Genomic DNA, 21,032 nt, shown 5'->3' on the forward strand with positions numbered 1-21,032 from the left:
AATTTCATATTAGTTAAAGCAACCATTCATTCACTCATTCGATATTACTCAGTGTCTACCCACCACATACCAGGCACTGTGCCAAGGCAGCATGTTAAAAGGCCACGATCTTTGTTCCAGATCATTCAGGAACCTGGAATCAAGCCAAAACTTACACTTCCAGGTCACAAATTTCATGGAACTTAAGATTCCCCTGGGTCCCTTTGGGAATCAGTCTGTGGTAAAGGTCAAATTGTTGACCTAGTTCATAACAAAAAACATTTGATTCCTACACTACCACAGCTATACAGGGCAAAAAGAAAATCTAGAGTAAACAGACTATGCACAAGTAAGCTACATGCAAAATAGCTAAAGAATGCTTCCTCCATAGTGAATAGAAGGACCCTGTGTTTATGTAAAGAGCTTGCTAACTCTCACCAGGGCCATGAGCTTTAAACCCTCCAGAAGTTTGCAGTTCCTATTCTTCAATCTGTGGGCTTCATCAATTATCACACAGCTCCAGTGAATCTTTTTCAGCTCTGGGCAGTCTGCCAGGATCATCTCAAATGTTGTGATGACAACATGGAACTTGAAGACTCCTGAAAGGGGATTTCCCTGAGGATGACACAACCAAAGGCAAAGCTTTACACCACGGCTACAGAATTCTGCTAATGGGTTACCAGCTGGATTAGAGGAGGTAGCAATACAAATGCTAGGACCTAGGTGAGAAGCCAATAAGCACTGCTCGTCCTCATTTGAGAAAAGAGAGAATATAAGAATGAACCAGCTATTTAGATAAGAGAAGAGACCTCATTACATCAGTGAAACAGAAGCAAGAGAGCACGTGCCCTCACAAAGGTGAGACAGATAAGCAGCACGGAAGGCACAGCAAGGAAGCTTTTTACTTATTAATTGCTATGATAAGGAAAGCACATGGGTGTTGATTCACACATTCCCAGCCAGGAATCAGTCTAAACCACGCACAGCTTGAATGCCCAAGGACACCTTCTTTGTTATTTTTCAGATATAATTAATTTCATGTTAGTAACTTGGTTTCCAGCACAGATTCAAAGTAATGATCCTGATTCACCTGGGACAAGTGCTACCAGGCAGGACATAGCTTTGTCTTTAGCCTGTCGTAGTGTTGCCACCACAATTAAAGAGCAGAGCTGCATCACGTTAGAGAACATCTTGAATTTCTTCCAAGTGTCTCCTTCTGCTGTCTATGAAACCCCTGGAGAGAGCAGTGGCTTTCCTCTGACTGGATTCATTTAATTTCCATCTTGCTTAATTACAAAAACCAGTGCCCAGGACAAGCATACAGGCATACTCAGCAAAGTGATTACACTTAACAAAAACTTAAAAAAAAGATTCTGTTGAACTTTTAACAATTTGAATCTTGTTTTTTCTTATCTAACCCTGTCCAATCTGTTAACTTCCTCTCCAAACTCCTTGGCTGGAAACCCATCCTCTGCACACTAATTCTGCTCACTTTCTTCACTGAGCACATTACAATTCATATAAAATCTTCTGCATGTAACAGCAACTTCTAAGCCAACCAAGAAGCCAAGCTTTCAGTATCCTAAAAACAGCCTTTGGTATATCTCAGATAGTGGAAGCATGCCTTACTATTTTGTGTTTTATCATAAATTAAACTACCAGGGAAGAGCAAGAAGTCTGCCTCTATAAACATAAGACTCTACAAAGTCAGTCAACAGTAACCCAAGGTGCAGGACATTAAAACTCCTGAAGACAAGTGACAGAAAGGCTCCTCTGAACCATGACATCAGCTGTCACTGGGTCTTTGTGATTCGTGGAAGGCTCACCTGTGCATCTCTGTACACCATTTCATACTGCTGGATCATCTGCCTGCTGATCTGGCTGCCGTGGTACACAATTGCGTTCATCTCTGTCCATGTGCGGAACTCCCGCTCCCAGTTAGTGATGGTGGAGAGAGGGGCAATGATGAGGAAAGGGCCATGGATTCCCCTGAGGAATATTTCTGAAAGGAATGTGATGGACTGGATGGTTTTCCCTAGGCCCATCTCATCAGCCAAAATACAGTTTTTTCTGCAGAGAGTAAGAAATACAGATAATTCATCATCACTATAGGAAAGAGGAAGAACTCGGTTATAACTAAAGAGATACTTCAGAAGCACAGCTTGACTGTAAAGTCATCAGTGAAGGCCTTATCAGCACTTCCCAGAGATGCAACTGAGTTTTTATTATTATTATTATTATCATCCATACCCTGCCTACTTCCAAAAAGGAAGCATGGCAAGTTACAAGAAAATATATGAAATAGGGCCCTTTAAATATAAACTTAAAATACTAAAAATTAAAATAACAATGAGACAAGGAGGAAAAAGATATGCCTCAAAGCTAAGCCAGTTTCTGTACCTGACAAACTTCATGGAAGCCAAGGCAAAAATAAAAAGATAGTAAGTTACATGGTTCTCATTATCTATCATTTGTGTTACCAAAGAATAAACTTTTAACCCACATAATAAATGCCTCATCAGAGTAAAGACACTGGTCTCTTCTGGTGATCCAGAATCACAGATTGCACAGAACTGGAACACTCGAAGGGGTGTGGCCCCCACCGCTCTCACTTCTCACTGTGCAGATGGGCAACCTAAGACCTGAAAAGGTTGAGTGAGCTGTGCTCTGAGTCACATAATGAAAAAGTCGCAGAGACTATGCTGGAACACAGGTTTCCAGAATCCCTCCTCAGGGTGTTTTCCACTATAACATGGTGTGTTTAAAATCAATACTAGTCTAGGGCACATTCTAGAATGTTAAGAAAATCTCAACCCATCTTTCTCAAATATTATCTGTTTCATCTAGATTCTGACAGAAACTACAGCGCAAAGAGTGCAAAACTGAGTGTTACAGTGCAAGTTCAGAACACCCATGGCTTACAAATCAGCAGCAGAGTTGGGGCTGGAATACAGATCCCTTCCCCTTTTAGAGCCATCTTCTTGCTAAAACCTTAGAGATAGAAAATAGTTTTAAAGGATCTTTTGAGTTTTATTTAACCCAGGTTGAGCCTAATCTTTTGGCTGGACTAGCAAAGAAAAAGAAAAGCATAAAGTCAGTGATGTCTAAAGATCATTCCTTTTTGTTGGAGAAACATCTGACATAAAAATAAAGTCCTGGTATGACTAATGTGCAAAGATTACCACCCTAAATCGATGGCTGTGCTGCACTCTCATATCTGCTACTGCTACTCCAAGCTCTCCAGGCTACGGCAACGATCTACCTCCAGGTAGAAGCATTTGGTAAAAAGTGATCCATGAAGACAGGCCTAGCTCTGGTTCCTCACCTATTATACCAGTTAAAAAGAAGCCAGTTCATCCCCTCCAGCTGGTACTCCCGAAGCTGGTTACTGTTCTTATACTCGCGAGACTTCTCGAGTTTCTGCCAGGAGTCAGAAGCAGGCCGCTCCTAGTGGAGGAAAGTAGAGAGCACAACACATAGAGAATGACGTTTCTGGAGCATAACATGGAGAAGGACACAGGATAATGGGAAAGGTGGTAAATCTCAAACATGGTCATAAAGCTGGCTTCAGGCTGCAGTTACTCTCTTCTGACTAATGTGTAGGCCTCATATTTCTAGATTTCAGCAGATGAAACTAAGAACACCTCTATAAATTTGCAAGTAATTAATGAAGAGAAACAGACCCACCTAAAATCTTAAGTGTTACACTGTTTCACTAGTCTCTTAGATGTCACTCCCATTTATTTTTTAATTTCCTTACAAGCCAGTATTAGTCATGTTTTTTGGTTTCTATAGACAGATTTTCTTTTTGATATTTCTTTGCCTGTGGTATCAGCTCAGGAGAGTACAGTGAGTCAAATACTTTGTTGACTAGCTTCTAGAGTCAGTATTATCAAAAGCCTGGATAATCAAAATTGCAAATTCCTTAAATTTGCCATAAACATAATAGCAGTCTTACTGCTTTATTTTTCCATATGAAACACCAACTTTTAAGCATAATCGATCTTTTCTCTACTGATAATGAAATGCCATGTTTATCATATACTCAGCTCCAATATATCCACACAGCTATATCTAGATTCCTCATTCTGTTCCACTGGACTATCTACTACTGCAATAAAACCATACTTTCTAATTACTATACCTTTATATGTGATGGGGAATTATTTTTTAAAAATGTTTTGGCTATTCTATCCTCTTTACTATTCTGTATAACTTTAGAATCAATTTGTCAAGTTCTCTTAAAATGCCACTAGAATTTCAATTAATCTGGGGAAAATTTAAATCTTTAGGTATTGGGCCTTTCCATCCAAAAATTTTGTTTGTTTAGGTTTCATATTATTTGAACACAGATTTGGTTATTTTCCTTATAGACAAAGTGAGTCCCTAAATTGAACCCCAGGGTCTTAAAAATAAAAAATTCTTAGCTATGCCTGTAATTATAAATAAGCATTTTGAGATTGTAGCTTTTTTTAAACAGCAATTTTATACTCTTCAGTACTACAACAAAGTGTACACTTGAAACATGTTATTACCTAAAACTAAGCCACCTCCATGTGCAATTTAATCAAATATTCCCAAATATAATCACCGATGCTTGGAGATAAGTGCAATCTGCCCATGGTCTTTCAGAACACGTATCACAGCTTACCTACAAAATTACTACAGTTGTAGTTAGTCTAAGCCCTTTGAAATAGGACTCTGTTAAATATTATTACCAGCACATAGGTATAGGTGTTTTTAGAAATAAAGAAGAAAATAATTTATGTCAAAAAAATTAATTTTAAAGATTAAGCTTTTAAGCAAAGATATTCCCATATAAACTTTCCTGCTCTGTTTCCTTAAAGAAATTACATTCTTCTTAATCTACAGGAATCAGTCAGCCTGAAGTGCATGGAACTCATTTAGTGGGCATTCTTCCCTATTCTACTAGATATCATGGGGAGACTTTCCGGAATGTTCCTCATCTCTAGCAACTTAAGCGCTCACTTTTAGCACTGTAGATATTGTAGGATGGAACCTCACTACAGACTTGTAATTTGCTGTCTTTGCAGCACTCTAGACGGAGAGGCATTGTTCTCTACGCTGGTCATTCCTCCAGGTTTCCCCTCCTTCCCCAGCACTACACCTTTTAGGTCAGCCAAAAGTTTCAGCCACCTAAGCATAAGACCTGAAATCAGCTGAAGTTTCTGATGCCTAGTCTGACTGGCTCCTTAGTGGTATAGACTACAGGAAACCACCTACCCCAGGGCTCCACAAATATCAATGGCTACTTAGTCAAATTTAAAAGGGGAGAATTGATTCTTGGAGTCCCCAGGGTGGGTCTTGCGACTGCTTCTCTATTTGCACAATCATTAGCGACACTCTTTATTTCTTGCTTTCTCAAAATTCTATATTTTACCTATAAGTAACCAACTTTTACCAAAAAGCTTTTAGATAGAGAATGTCCTATTCATCAAGACTGGTAGAGTCATCTCTAAACTTCAAAGCCCAGAATAAAATCCTGTAAAAAAAAAAATTATTCAGGAAAGTACCATTTGGAGTCAGCCCTTTTTTTAACATATAAAAAGATGGCTTTAACTATATTTTTAGCTACCATTCCAATTGAGAATTTTTGAGATAAAATTTCAAAATGTGTATTTAAATGAGAGAACAAATAAATTAGAAATAAAAAGAGACACGTGTGAAATGATACCATGGTTCATTGAGAGATGAGGACGGCAGCAGCACAACAGCACAGAAGCAATGGAAAAGTGAAACGGCCTGAAAACACTAGGCCATATCAGAATTCATATTCTTGCCAAATTCATGCAGTCAGTCTGAGGAAGTAAGTGGGATTTAGGCTGAGAGAGTGAGAATCCTGATTACTGCTAGTTGATAACTTAGAATCAGCTTCAGAATGACACTCTCTCTACTCTCTGTTCCCATCCTGGTTTGTCTCTGCATTGTGCCACACACTCCAATTGGCCTGCTGCTCTATCGGTCCACATGCACACATCTTCGTTGAATTCGATTGTGAGCTCCTAGGGCAGGGCCTGTACCTTCGTTCTCATAGCATCTCACACAGGAATCAACCTACAGCAGATGCTTAATAAATGACTGACAAATTGAATTAAAAATAGACAACAGTTGGGGCTGGCCTGGTGGAACAGCAGTTAAGTTTGTACACTCCGCTTTGGGGGCCCGGGGTTCACCGGTTCGGATCCAGGGCGCAGACCTATGTACCACTTATCAAGCCACGCTGTGGCAGGCGTCCCACATATAAAGTAGAGGAAGATGGGCACAGATGTTAGTTCAGGGCCACTCTTCCTCAGCAAAAAAGAGGAGGATTGGTAATGCATGTTAGCTCAGGGCTAATCTTCCTCAAAAAAACAAAACAGACAACAGTTAAGAAGTGGATATAGGAGGAGGTAGCAAAGAGAAATTTATTAATCAATCATGTAGACGAGACACTATAAACTGTGTAGGTTTCTAATCACAGCTCTGCATCTCAAGATACCTCTATACACTTCATATGCCAGGAAAAAAAAAAACCACAAATGTGGCTTTTGATTGGACTCAAATGTCAAGGCCTTGTCTTCTGAGTCCTAATTTTCCAGTGATGTAAAAACAACAAAGAATACTAACAAGGAACTGGATAAGAGTTTTTCTTATAAAAATGGTGATTTTTTTTTTAATAGAAACATTCTAGCCTACAGCCATATTCTTTAACAACTCTGATCCTCTTCCCAAGTGAGCTACATCTTAACCAGGCTCTATCCAAATTCTACCTCCTTTTAATTGGTGATATGCTATGTACAACTACTTGTCAGGTACCCTGGGACATTTCTGCACTTTGGTAGTAATAATCCAGAGTGAGAAAAACACACCAATTCAACAAACACATATTGAAAATCTATGTTTTCTCTGCAAAGTCCCAGGGATCTATAGCTAAACAGCTCTTCTCCTTAAGAATATTCTAGGGGCTGGCCTGTGGCATAGTGGTTAAGTCTAGCACATTCTGCTTTGGCGGTCTGAGTTTGCAGGTTTGGACCCAGGCATGGACCTACACCACTTGTCAAGCCATGCTGTGGCAGCAACTCACATACAAAATAGAGGAAGACTGGCACAGATGTTAGCTCAGGGCTAATCTTCCTCAAGCAAAAAAAGAGGAAGACTGGCAACAGATGTTAGCTCAAAGTGAATACTCCTCACCACCCCCCTCCCCAAAAGAATATTCCAGTTGACTAAAGCCAAAGGATAAAGACAAAGAAAAGAGATCACTAATAGAGCAAGTGATAAGATATAGGAAACAGGAAAGATACTGACAACTTACTGAGCTTCTTTCCATGCCAGGCATTTCTTATACCCTCTACCTTCTGACACCAAGATATCTAAGCTCATATCCAAGCTTCTTAAATGTCACATACATCAAAATAGAGCCCAGACCTAAAGATGATGTGAGTGCTAACAAACCTTAATTCAGGGAGAAAAACACCCTCAAATGCAGGTTCAATGGGGGGTGGCCAACAGTAGGATATCAAAGAAATCACATAGGAGCACATCCAGGGTTGCCAAGCTCGTAAAGTTACGTGTAACAAGAGGTGCCAAACAGAGATATGGATACATTACCACGTGCTTAATTTCAGGAAGAACTTGAAGAGATTCGAATTCTTTAACTTTTGCAGGATCCACGTCTTCCTCTAGCTCCCACGTGCTTTCTTCGTAAGGTAGTGAGCACCACTTTACCAGGTAATGCGTCACCTCCTGGTGGAAACAGGAGAGAAACTTAGGTTCTTTCTACTAGATTAAAGGAGTCCATCACAGTGTGGCTGACCTCTGAAAAACCACCCTACAATACAACACATGAATGCCGTGAGAACAAAGACCACATGTTAACAAACAAGAAAATATGTGCTAAGAGGGGAAGACACTTCAGGAGAGTCAAAACAGCAGAACACCCACCTCTCCTGTTTCTGCATCCTTGGTGTGGGCCACCTCCAAGATGCGATCAACTTCTACATAGTCTGGGTTGAACAAGTCTTCATCAGGCTAATGCAAACAGAGGAGGAGAGTCAAGAAGGGTCCCTGTTCCCTGAAACCCAACATCCAGTGTTTTATCTTTAAGTGCCCCCTACTCTGGCTCCTAGCAGGAAACACATAATGAAAGGCTTTGCTTGAAAATAAAATCACCTCACAGACATTTCTTCACTGTCCCCAAATCCTGCTCTCCATGACTAAACTTAAAGGAATCAACCACATCTGACAGGCTGTACCACGGCCGCATAAGACTTTCCTGTTGGTCATCACAGTACTGCACAAAAATGAGCACCAGAGAGACTCCCTTTTTCTTACTGCTTTTTGTTCCAAACATCACCCTTGGAAACTCAGTTTCTTTTTCTTTGTAATACCAACAACAATAGCTAACATTGGAAGCAGCTATGAGGGGGAGCTTCCAGGGGTACTGATAATGTTCTATTTCCTGATCGAGGTGGTGGTTACACAGTTGTGTTTATTTTGTAAAAATTCATTGAGCTGTACCTTTAGGATATGTTTACCTTTATGTACATTATGCTTCAAAAAAAGTGTACTAACAAAACAATAATAGGCAACATTTAGTGATATTAGTGTATATCCAGAGTTATGCTAAGTGCTTTCATTTACATCTTAAAACTACTTTATGGAGTAGGTGCTATAATTACTTTACAGATGAGAAAATGATTCAGAGAGATTAAACAAGTAATGTGACCAAGGTCACAGACCTGTGTGAACTGGAACAATTACCCAGGTCTTTTTTACCCAGAAGCTCTCCTTCTGAACCACTGAAATGTTCTTATTGTCCTTTAGGCTGGAAGGTACTTTAGGTATTTTATCTTCTAATCAACACAGGAATACATTTTATAGCATCTCTGGCAAACCCACACTCAGATTCCATTATTCCCACATTCAGGAATTTACTGCTAAGACCTGACCCACTGCCAAGACAGCTTTACCTCTGCCTGCACAGTAGCAGCATCACGATCTTTATCATTATTTCTATCAAATTACAGCCTAATTGCCTTCCTGTAACTGTGACTTATTGATATGAACTACTCCCTCTATAGCAGCAGTACCACATTGATTCTCTCCTCTGTGTTGGCTCTTCAATAACCCCCTCCCTATCTGTGTTAACCCCAGGGGTTCAACTCTTCCTTGGATGCCATGTTTCCTGATCCCTTAATGACACAGAGAGCCAATATTTACGGAATAGTGACTACGGGCCAGGTACCATGCTAAGCACTTCTATAAACACTGAGTCATTTAGTCCTCCTAGGTCTTCTGTGAGGTTGATACTATGATGAGTTCTGCTTTACATTGATGAAGATACTGAATCTGAAGGAGCTTATGCAATTGGTCCAAGGCCACTCAGCTGTGGGGGTGGGGGGTGGGAGTAGAGGGGTAGTTTGGCTCCAGGCTCCTAGCACTGTGCTGTTCGCTTTCCATCTTTGTCTCAATTGCTCAGCTATGCTAGTCCTCCTGCAGCTGCCCTCAGGTTTTGCAAAGTCCCTCACTGAATGCTGGTACCGGAGTGAACACAACACTTAGGAATGAAGGAGCAGAGCAGAGCAGGCCTGTTCTACTGGTGCAGTCTAGGATTAGTGCTACTTTTTAAGCAGCCAGACCCTACTCTTCGCTCACAGTAAACTTGCGATTAAATTGGCAATATCTTTTCTCCCTAGAACTGCTATCCATCATTTTCTCCACTCCTAAATTGTAAAGATTTAAAAAACACAAATGTAAGACATTACATTTATTAATTAACATTATATTCCATTCATCCTAGCTTGTCCAGGTAAACATGAACTTTGTCATTTATTCTCCCAGCGTGGGTCTGGTTTTCAGAAGGAGTAAGGACTTAAAGTCAGAAGGCCTTCCCCCCGCTGTGTGATGTGTGGGAACTCACAGCCTCTTTTGAGTCTCAGTCTCATTCACATGTGCCCTGGCTACCTCATAAAGCAGTTGGAAATAATAGATATGAAGTAGCTCTATTCAAAATTATTATTTATCTCATAAGAATATTATTTATCTAAGTTATTAATTAAAATGTTAAATAGCTCAAGATCGAAGACAGCGTTATAGGAACTACTTCCCACTATTACCCCTCCTTAATTTCATGATGTCCTCCAATCTTCTCAAAAGCCTTTCCTTCCCACAAGAGTATGAACTGCTGTTACATTATTCTATACACCCTAACATCCTAATACATCCTCTCTCTATTCCCAACCAAGGAAAAATCACTTCTTTGGGAATAAATCAGAAACTAAACACACAGGGCTTCGCAGGCTCTATTAAGGAGTCTGGACTTTATTTCAAGGAAATGGGAAGCACTAAAGGGTTTGGAGGAGGCAAACCCTTGCCTAAGGCAAACTCTCCCCCTCCACCTGGGCAGTCAAATAATTACTGAGCACTGATCCTGTGCCTAGCGCCAGGGATGGAAATATGAGGAAGACATGGGCTTAAAATGGAAGATACAGACATGTAAACAAGCTACTACATTGCAAATACTTGCTAAAATAGAGGTGTGAATAAAACGTTCCAAGAACAGAGGGAGAGTATGCAATAGGGCTTCAACATGGTTTTTCCAATTCTAGTCGTCCCCGTCTTTCTCTAATTCACTTAGAGGAAGGCCATGAAAAACAGTTCTCATGGGCTTTAAAACAATCATGGAGAGGGCTGGGGTCAAAGGTTAAGACTAAAGAGGAAGGATCCCATATTGGCACAAGAATGCTTATTGATATTATCCTAAAAGGATTTTTTTGTCACTTGAGGAAAAGGAGTATAACATGAATAATGAATTGATATACCATAATTTGATGGCATCGGTGTACACTCTTAAGATCTAGTATTTGTGACTACATTTTAAGAACAATTTTTATTGACTCTTTTCTTCAAAAGTTGTCTGGATGAAATGGAAAGATTACATGTTTAAAAATTAAGAAAATAAAAACTACCCTGGTCTCATCAGCTGGAGAAAATGATGTCAGCATTTTCATGTACATTCAAGACATTTTCTCTACAGTATTATGGTGCTTCTTTTCTCCTGCATCCCCCAAAACTGAACTATCCCATGCACTGTAAGAGCCTGACATTTTCAACTAACAGCAGTTTATAACACTAAGACTCTATGTCATTAATAATTTTTCTCCAATATCATTTTTTTAACTACAATTTCCGTTTCATTTTTTTCCAGAGGACAGCTTTTCTTCAGTCCTTAAGGTCTTAGCTCATTACACAGACTTTGGCAGAGGTTGTGGGGCAGCACCTGCAGGTCTAAATCGGGGTGGGAGTGTTCAGTCCTTCTGGGCTTCTCAAGAACGATTCCTGCCTACCCTGCCGTGAATGGCACAACTCACTCAGTAACGGAGTTTCACACAGAGCTTGGGAAGCACATAGACGTTGAAGACACTCGCTTTGGAAATGTCCCTGATGACTGCAGCCTCTACTATGTTTTGAATGATGAACTTCTTAATGGCCTTGTCCTTGGGCATGCATTGGGCACAGCTGGTGCAGTGAACAGACTGCATGTGGCCACAGCTCTTTTTGGCATGACCACTGTTCCTGCTTTTCTTGGTCATCTTAAGAGCACAGGCGTGAGAGGTCCAATATCATTTTTACTAGCTGCACAGCATTCCATTCTATGTGATGTATCACAATTTAACGAATGTCTATTATCTAGTATTTTGTTTTCAACTTTTCACCAATATAAACGACTATTTATCCTAGCTAAGTCTTTGCACAAAGACTTGATGGTCTCCTTAAATGACAGAATCAGAATTGCTGGGACAAAGGATAGGCACATTTTGAGACTTTTAATGTCTACAGCCATACTGCTCTTCTGACACGTCATACTAAGTTACGCTCCCACCCAGTGATGTACAAGGGTGTCTCTTCCCTATGCCCTCATCAGCAACGGATGATACATATTTTTAAAACATTCAAATGTCTGATGAGTAAAAACTAGAAGATTCCCATTTTAATATGCATTTCTTTGACTACTACTGAACTTGACTACATTTTTGTATAGTTAATGAACAACTTTCCCTTATTTTCTGAATTCCCTGTTAATTTCTATTTGGGGTTTTTGTGTTTGTCTTATTGAGTTATAAGAGCATTTCTTATCAGTAAAGCTATTTGTCCTATGTATATGTGTGTGTGGGTGTGTAAATACCAATAGGAAAGTTCCCATACTGGATAAGAAATATGTATGACATGTACATACGGGTGCATGTATATAATTAGGATATGTACATATATATGTCTATGTACATAATGTATATACATATTTCCTAATTATTTACTTTAAGATTCATGGTGTTTTCTAATGTATAGACACTACAGTTGTTTTTTTTTTTTAAAGATTTTATTTTTCCTTTTCTCCCCAAAGCCCCCCGCGGTACATAGTTGCATATTTTTAGTTGTGAGTCCTTCTAGTTGTGGCATGTGGGATGCCGCTTCAGCGTGGCCTGATGAGCGGTGCCACATCCGCGCCCAGGATTCAAACTGGCGAAACCCTGAGCCACTGAAGCGGAGTGTGCGAACTTAACCACTCGGCCACGGGGCCAGCCCCATACAGATTTGTTTACTATCCAAATCTATCAATCCTTCCTTTTGCTGTAGGTACCATTCTTAGAAAGTTTATATAAATTTATTTATTTTCTAAGATTTTTGCTTTGTTTTTGTTTTTTACATTCAAACTTTAAGTCTTTTTGGAATAGCCCTTAGTTGAGGAGGGGGAAGAAATGAAAGAATTGCTCTTGCCCTAGTTACTTACAGGTATTCTGACCAAGATGCACATTCTTCTGAGTTGTCAGTTTCTAAGGTTTGATCCTCATACATTGGTGGGTAATCTGTGTTTTTTGGCTTAAATTTGGACTAGCTTTGCTGCACATCAGTGCACACACCTAGCAATTTGACTTGAGAAATAAATCCGCATGGGACTTCAATTTTAAGAAACTTAAACCCCGTATTTAATACTGCAAGGAAAGCAGTGATCAAGTTAGTCAGTAAATATTGCTTCACCTCAGTAAAAATGTGCTTCATCTGGGCTTGTTTATTTCTAAATCGCTTGATCTTCTGTGCGATTCGAGGATCCTTTTCAAGCTCTTCCATTGTGGCCCATTTACAATGTAAGTAGGAACTATCCAAAGACACAAATTATGAGATAAGCACATAACTAGCAAATCATCAAGCTTTAAAATTTTTCAGTAAACAAGGTGACCATTTAACTCAGAAGCAGTGGAGTGGTTGGCAAGCGGGCTTAGAAGAGCTTTGTCCTTAAGGGCAAAAACAGAAGACAAAACAATATAGCAATTCCAAGCAACTGATCACTCTGCAGCTTCTATAGAAACTGGCTCAGAGTACAGGGAGGGCAGGCATATGCAGGCTATCATTAATACATGTTACTGAAAGTGAACAGGTAGCGGACAAAGAAAGAAAAATGCAAGAGGGAGAAAAGGTACAGGCTATAGAGCAGTGGTGCTACACCCTGGTGCAAATGAGAATAGCACAGGGAATTTTTAAAAAACATCAGTCCTTGAGACCTACTCTTACAGTCTGAGTCAACTGGTCTGAGTGAAGCAAGGGCTTCAGTAGTTTTAAAAAACTCTCCAGGTGACTCTACGCGCAGCCAAAGCTGAGCACTAATGCCTCAGGTGAGCTTCAGTCAATCAAGAGCTGTAGGTCATGCCTTAGGGGCCATTCTTGGAAAATACGGAAGATAGTGGTGCGATAAGGGAAAAGAAGTTTTATTCACATAAAATCCAAATACATTAAATAGACGTACAAATTTCTATACTTAACGTAGAATAGCTCCAGGTCGAATGGGGGTTCTCCCGGGTGAACCTGTAACCAACAGCAAGCAGTTACCAGCCCAGATCCCCGTAGATCACCCTCACATGCCAAAAGAAAACTCTGCCTGGTTTTAGTACAGATTTCTGGAGGATATTTTCACTTCCCCAGGTCTTTTTCTGACAGTTGTGGAGCAGGTTTTCCAAAGGCTGAATACACAGCTAGCTATAGGCTAAAAAATGATCTTCCTGGTGTACTTCCAAGGTCCAATCTGGGACAGCATTCAGCTGATAAATGCAAACTGGCCCAAGGTTCGAGAGCTCTCAGGACCAGAGCCTGGTGCAGCAGTGAAAACATGTATCCCTGGCATCCCCCAATTGTCGCCTCAAAACAACAGGTGTTTACTCTCAAAGTAAGGAAGTTTACTTTCCTAAATACTTAAAGATGGAACTATGCTCTCATTGGCACCAACGTACTCTTTCACTCCAGGAACTTTCTCTTACAGGATCTCTGGGATGGCCCTGAGATATCTAAAGGAAAAAAAACCCCACAGTGTTTTCATTAGAACTCTTTCCATCTCTTCTTCTTGGCCCTCTGATGACTTTCAATGCGCTACAGCAATGAGGGGATACATACCTTTGCTAGGATCACAACGGAGAAAAAAATCAGTTTGGGCTATACTGAAATACTTAAGGATTTTATGTCTTAAAATTTTCCATGAGGATAAAAATAAGTGTTGACTAGTCAGACAATGTTCTTGCCTAGCTCTCACTCCAGCCAAGAATGACCATTTCAGGTTCTCTAGCCAACCCTCTCTTCACAGACGGTATAATCTGTGCTAGTGATAAAAAAGCCAGAAACATCAGCCACCGACCTCCTGGACAGTCTTAGATGCCAGGATCTTCTCAATGATGTTTGCGTCATCTTCTGGAGGCTCCTGGAGACCAGGGTTAAAAAGAAAGAAAATTACTGGCACCACAGAATCCATGAAATCATTCTATAAGAAATACTACAACACATATTACTTCATCTGAAAGTTCACTTTGAGTACCGAGGCCTCCCTCCTATCAGCTCACAGAGCGATCAAAAGATCACAAACATTCTAACCTCTGGGCACAACTCTATCACTTTTTCCTCCCACATGAGCAGACAAGTTATTTGCTTTTTAGATTCTTGATTTCAGATTTGCCTTTACCATCACTAAAACTGGTCCCTGAACTTCCTTTCTCTGCAAAGACTGCCTATATGTTGCTGCATAAAATTTTCAGAAGGGCATTATATAAAAGAGTCCGGGGGCCTTAGAATCAGGAGGTCCCAATTCTAAAACCTACCGCTATTGACTTTGGGCAAGTCAATTAACACCTCTTAGTTTCCAAATCTATTAAAATAGGAGTTAAAAATACATATCTCACTAGGTTACTAGGAGGATAAAATGGTATATGAAAACGCTTTTGGGACAGTAAGCACTATGCAAATGCAATGTATAATTACTCTCTACTAAATTGTACCATCTTTCCCCTCTGTACCTGGAAATGGCTTTTGTTTCACTGATCATCCTTTGAATACAAATCCCAACTGAAAAAAAATTAATTCCTTCTTTCATACTCTAGATACACATCAATATTTCTAGGCTCCCAATCTCCATGAAATCTCTTTCTACAGACTATTAGATAAAAAATAAAAACTGCATTAAAAACGAACAACTTTAAAAAGGATGAACTGAGTCAGAACACTCTTGTGTTTAGCGTTCTTTGTAGGGTTTTATCTGAGCAGGTTTATTTCAGGGGTTTCATACACACTATATGACCTCTCCAGATCTAGTATTTATCACAATATGAGACTTAGAACAGTACATGAAAAGAACACTCATCACAACACCGTAACTCTCAAAATAACTATTTGGATTCCTGATCAGAACTTCCCAAAAGGATGAAAGATGCTGTGTATCACTGTCACCAGTCTATCCATTCTAGAGTTCAACTGTCCCAAAGCCGTAACATTAAAGAAAATATATTTTCTAAGATCTTCAATCAAGTTTTTCCCAGAAAAGCAACAGTTAAAAAAAAAAAAAAAAAAAAACTGGAACATAGATGGTAGAAAAGAAGTATGGAAATCAGCAGGCAGTGACAGATGCTCCCAAAGGTAACAAATATTCATTACATTCCTCTAGACACATGGCATTGCGCTAGCTGCCATGCCGAAGTTAATCCAAAACAACAAGACTCTTTTCCCACTGCTCAAGAAGGCAAGTGAACTGAACCTACCATACAATAGAAGGAAGGGATGGGAATACAGACTAGGCTTTTGATTTTCTGTGTAAGTATTTGTTCTGCTTGATTCCTAAGAAGGACAGGAGAAGGAGGCAGTGTATTGTTGATTGCCTATCTCCTCCCATTACAGTGCAAACCTTTGGAAGGCAAGGATCCTTATTTGTTTTATTCACTGATGTAGCTAGATGTCTCGAAAAGGTCAAGCAGTAGTGTATGATCAATAAATATTTGTTGAATGGCAAATAACAAGGAAGAGGAAAAGAGAGAAGGAAAAACCTGAGGAAATAAAGCATAAAACTCGTCAGAGCTGCAGACTGGACACAGTTACTATTCTTCATCTACATCACTTAATTAAAAAGTCCCCTTTCTCCATACATTTGGACCTATCATATACTCTCAGGATGGCTAAGAGCAAAGGACCAAAGCTAGGTATACTTTCTTGAGCAGCAAAGATTACTACCCTGACTCTGTAGCCAACAAACAGAGCTCTGACTATGCCAAGTGGGCAGTGAGCAAAGGAACAGGTGCTGGGTTTAGAGAAAGTAGATTAAAGAACCAAATTCCTTTCTAACTTCCTATTTCATTTCCTTCTACATTATTTATTGGGTGTCTTTTATGTTTATGCACTGGTCTTACAGAAATAAATGAGTTATGGTCTTCAACATCAAGGAACTACCAGACATGCTAACATAACGCTTTAAAAGTTATTCAGGTATGGCATACATACAATATGCAGAGATCTCAAGTGTACAACTGATGAATTTTTGTATACACATACACACATTTGTTAAGTACCACCCAGATAAAGTTATATAACATTTCCAACATTCTGGAAGACCCTCGTGCCCCCATCGGAAGTAACTACTACTCAGACTTCTACCACCATTGATTAGTTTTACCTATTATTAAACTTCACGTAAATGGAATCATATAGTTGTGGTTCATTCTTCTGTATTACTGTGTAGTATTTTGCTATATAAATACACTACCATTTATTTATCCACTCTATTGTTGAGGAATATTTGGGTTGCTTCCAATGTTCATATAAATTTTATGTCTTTTGGTGGACAAATGCACTCATTTAACTTATATATATGTAGGAGTGGAGTTATGAGGTAAGTGATATGCCCAGTTTTAATGGATATTGTCAAAATTTTTTCCAAAGTGATTGTAACAATTTTTACACCCATCATCAATGTACAGGAGTTTCAGTTGACTTGATATTGTTAGTCATTAAAATTTGAGCCATTCTAGTGGATGTGCAGTATTATCTCTTTAATTCACATTTTCCTTACAATTGAGGATGCTGAGCACCTTTTTATACGCTTCTTGGCCATGTAGCTATCCTCTCTGTGAAGCTTCAAGTCATTTACCTATTTTAAAAATAGTCTTTTTGATTTTAAGAGTTCTTTATATATTTCTGAATAAGACTCCTCTGTCAGATACAGAGATTACGAACATTTTCTAGCAATGTATGGTTTGCCTTTTCAATCTGTAAATGTGTCTTTTGATGAACAGAAGTTCTAATAATCCACCTTACCAATCTTTTCTCTTCTGTATTTTTGTGTCCTGTTTAAGGAATCTTTGCTGCCATTGACGTCATTCATTAAGCCACATATGTAACTTTAAATTTTCTTGTAACCGCAGTGAAAAAGTAAAAATAAACAAATGAAACTGATTTTAATAATATATTTTATTTAAACCAGTATGTTCAAAATATTATCATTTCAATATGCAATAAATATAAAATTACTAATGAAATATTTTATACTCTTTTTTTCATAATAAGTCTTTAAAAAAATTCAGTGTGTGCTTTACACTTACAGAACATCTCAATTCGGACTAGCCATATTTCTAGTGGCTTAATAGCTAGATATGGGTACTGGGAGCCATACTGGGCAAAGTAGCTCTATTTTGGGCCATTGGTCTATTTGTCCTTATGGCACACTACCTTGTCTTCATAATTACAGCTTGATTACAAAGTCTGGATTACAGCAAGTCTTCCAACTTAGTTGTTCTTTTCCCAGATTGCCTTGGCTCTCCTAGCTCTTCTGCATTTCCACCATCAACTTTCACCAAAAAACACCCTACTTAGATTTTGACTGGGACTGAATTACAGACATCTTAACAATATTGAATACATGTATGTCATATATTGCTCCATCTATTTAGGTTTTCTTTAATTTCTTTTAGAAATGTTTTTCACATAGAGGGCTTGTACATCTTTTGAGAGTTATTCCAGGGTATCTAATACTTCGATTCTATTATAAATGGCATTTTACAATTTTCTTTTCCTGATTCCATGTTGCTAGTTTATAAAATAAAATAGATTTTTTTTAATATTGTCTTTGTATCCAACAATTTAGCTAAATCCACTTTATCAATTCTGATGGTTTGTCTGTCAATTCCATTGAATTTTCTACACACACAGTCACGTCATCTGCAAATAATGACAGTTTTACTTGTTCCTTTTCAATCTTTAAACTTTTTATTTCTTCTTTTTCCTTACTGCAGTAGCCAGGACCTCAAGTGTATTTCTGAATATAAATGATAATAATGGAATCTATTTCTTACTCTCAAATTCAGGGAGAAAGCATTCAATATTGTATCATTTAATATAACATTAGCTGTTAGTTTTTATCTAGTGGCTTTTAAGATGTTCTTTCAGTCTTTTGGTTTTCTACCATTTAAGATATGCCTAGGTATGGTTTTCTTTTTTGCTTGGGGGTTACCTGACATCCAATCTACTGGCTGGTATTTTCCATCAGTTTTAATGGGAATTCTTGGCCATTAATTTTATCTTCAAACACATCTCTGCTCCAATTTCTCCTCCATGTACAGGACTCTAATCAGATATACATCACAACTTTTCACTGCTTCCCTTTTATGCTTTGCTCTGTTCTTTCCATTCATTTTTCTCTCTGTGCTGCAGTTTAGAAATTTTCTATTGATCTGTCTTCAGTCACTGAGCTTATCCTCTGCTCTATCTAATCTGCTTTTAAATTCATCCAGTGTTCTGAATTCGGAACAAACTGAAATTCCCACTTCTAGACTGTTGATTTGATTCTCTTTGCAGATTCAACTCTCTACTGGCATTCTATGCTTTAACACTGATTTTGCCCATCTCTTCCTCTATTTTCTTTAATATGTTAATCATAGGGGCCGGGCCGGTGGCACAGCAGTTAAGTGTGCATGTTCCGCTTTGGCAGCCCGGGGTTCGCTGGTTCAGATCCCAGATGCAGACATGGCACCGCTTGGCAGGCATCCCACATATACAGTAGAGGAGGATGGGCACGGATGTTAGCTCAGGGCCAGTTTTCCTCAGCAAAAAGAGGAAGATTGGCAGCAGTTAGCTCAGGGCTAATCTTCCTCAAAAAACAAAAAATATTCTTTGTAAATTTATCCTTTTTTTTCCTTGCAGTAGGTGTTGGCCTGCTATGACCTACTATATCTTACCTGGAAGTAGAAATCCTCTGACATCAACTCTTATTTCTGGAGTTCCCTAAGGCCTAGTTTTTGGAGTTCCTTTTTTTTTCTATCTATACTCATTCTCCAGGGGATATCATCCAGTCTCATGGTTTTAAATACTGGCTACACTGTGATGCCTGCCAAATTTATATACCCAACTCAGAACCTCTCCCTGATACAGACTCATATACATAATTGTTATTTGCCTCTCCACTTGAATGTCTCAGAGATATTTCACACTTAAAATGTCCACAAATGAAACTCCTGCTCACCTAGCCAACCTCCACCCCAGCCCTTCTACCTACAGTTTTCTCCCATCTGAGTTAAAGAGAACTCTACCCTTCTAGGTGTTCAAACCAAATATCTTGGTGTAATCTTCGCCTCCTCTCTTTTCTTTCCATACACCATATCTGATTAGCCAAGAAATCCTGTTGGCTCTACTTTCAAAATATGTCCAGAAACCAGCCATTTCTCACCACCTCCACTGCTTCTACCCTGGTCTGAACCACCTTCATTTCTCACCCGGATTATTCCCAAATGCCTCCTAACTAGTCTCCCTGCTTCCACTCCTGCCCCACAAGCCTATTCTCAATACAACATTCAGAATGCCCCTTTTTATTATGTCACTCTTTTGCTTAAACTGCTTAAAAGAGTTCTCTTTTAACTAAGAGTAAAAAACCAAAGTTCTTCCAAAGGCCTACAAAATCCTACAGGATCTGTACCCAGCCTCCCACTTCCTCTGTTACGTTTCAGGTCCCCCTGTCTGTTCCTCATATAGAGCAGGCATGTTTCTACCTTGGGGACCTGGCATAGGCTATTCCCTCTGCCTGATATGCTCTTCTCCCCTACATGACTCCCTTGTCTTTTTACTTTGTTCCTTTCTTCGCTCAAATGTTAGAGGGCTTTGTAAGGCCAGCACTGACCACCCTATTTAAAACTGCCATTTCCATTCCTGAATTTCATATTGCTCTTATTCCGATTTTTTTTTCTTTCCATAGCACTTACCACCATTGACACTACACAACTTTCTTATTTTTAGGTTTATTGCTAGTCTCTCCCTAGTTACTTCTACCTTGGAAGTTTTGAGCTTAGCCCCTTGGCCTCCCATCCCACATAGGTTCAAAATCTGGCAACTGTCTGGAGGAAGAGATCACTTGTGTGTTTTTTGCAGACCTCCTTTCCATTTGTTGTAGGCTACCTCCCCGAGGGCAGGGATCTTTGTATCTTTTATTCCTTGATGTTTTCTTCAGCACTCTAAACAGTTCTTGGCATGTAGTAGGTGTTCAACACATATTTCTGAATAAATAACGTTAAGAGATTTTTGCAATACTACATGGCAATAGCAATATAAAGCAAGTGCTACGGGAACAGAGAACCCAAAGCACTTGGGAAAATTAGGAGAGGCTTTAGAAACGAAGTGATATGTGAGTTAGATCTTTGTTAGCCAGCATTAAACTTTCATAATTGCTAATCACCTTTCCTACTGACTCCCAAGCCTGTAAAGCTGAG

General features: G+C 39.2%; 1 protein-coding gene and 1 pseudogene across 6 annotated transcripts in view; both read right to left on the reverse strand.

Moving 5' to 3' along the window:
• CHD6 (chromodomain helicase DNA binding protein 6) overlaps positions 1-21,032 on the reverse strand; it is a 198,724-nt gene that overhangs the window by 86,340 nt on the left and 91,352 nt on the right. For 5 of the 6 annotated variants that reach the window (XM_044747841.2, XM_044747839.2, XM_070485938.1 and 2 more), the window contains 8 exons: positions 14,660-14,722; positions 13,781-13,839; positions 13,018-13,135; positions 7,924-8,010; positions 7,591-7,725; positions 3,305-3,426; positions 1,806-2,049; positions 418-594 (listed from right to left, as the gene is read on the reverse strand). In XM_044747841.2, coding sequence (XP_044603776.1) covers positions 418-594; positions 1,806-2,049; positions 3,305-3,426; positions 7,591-7,725; positions 7,924-8,010; positions 13,018-13,135; positions 13,781-13,839; positions 14,660-14,722 — 1,005 coding nt within the window. The remainder of the gene's footprint in view (positions 1-417; positions 595-1,805; positions 2,050-3,304; positions 3,427-7,590; positions 7,726-7,923; positions 8,011-13,017; positions 13,136-13,780; positions 13,840-14,659; positions 14,723-21,032) is intronic. The other variant, XM_070485940.1, reaches the window with a different exon arrangement.
• Positions 11,098-11,713, reverse strand: LOC123277102 (small ribosomal subunit protein eS26 pseudogene; annotated as a pseudogene).

The sequence above is a fragment of the Equus asinus genome, chromosome 15 (assembly GCF_041296235.1).
Source record: "Equus asinus isolate D_3611 breed Donkey chromosome 15, EquAss-T2T_v2, whole genome shotgun sequence".
Taxonomy (NCBI): Eukaryota; Metazoa; Chordata; class Mammalia; order Perissodactyla; family Equidae; genus Equus; species Equus asinus.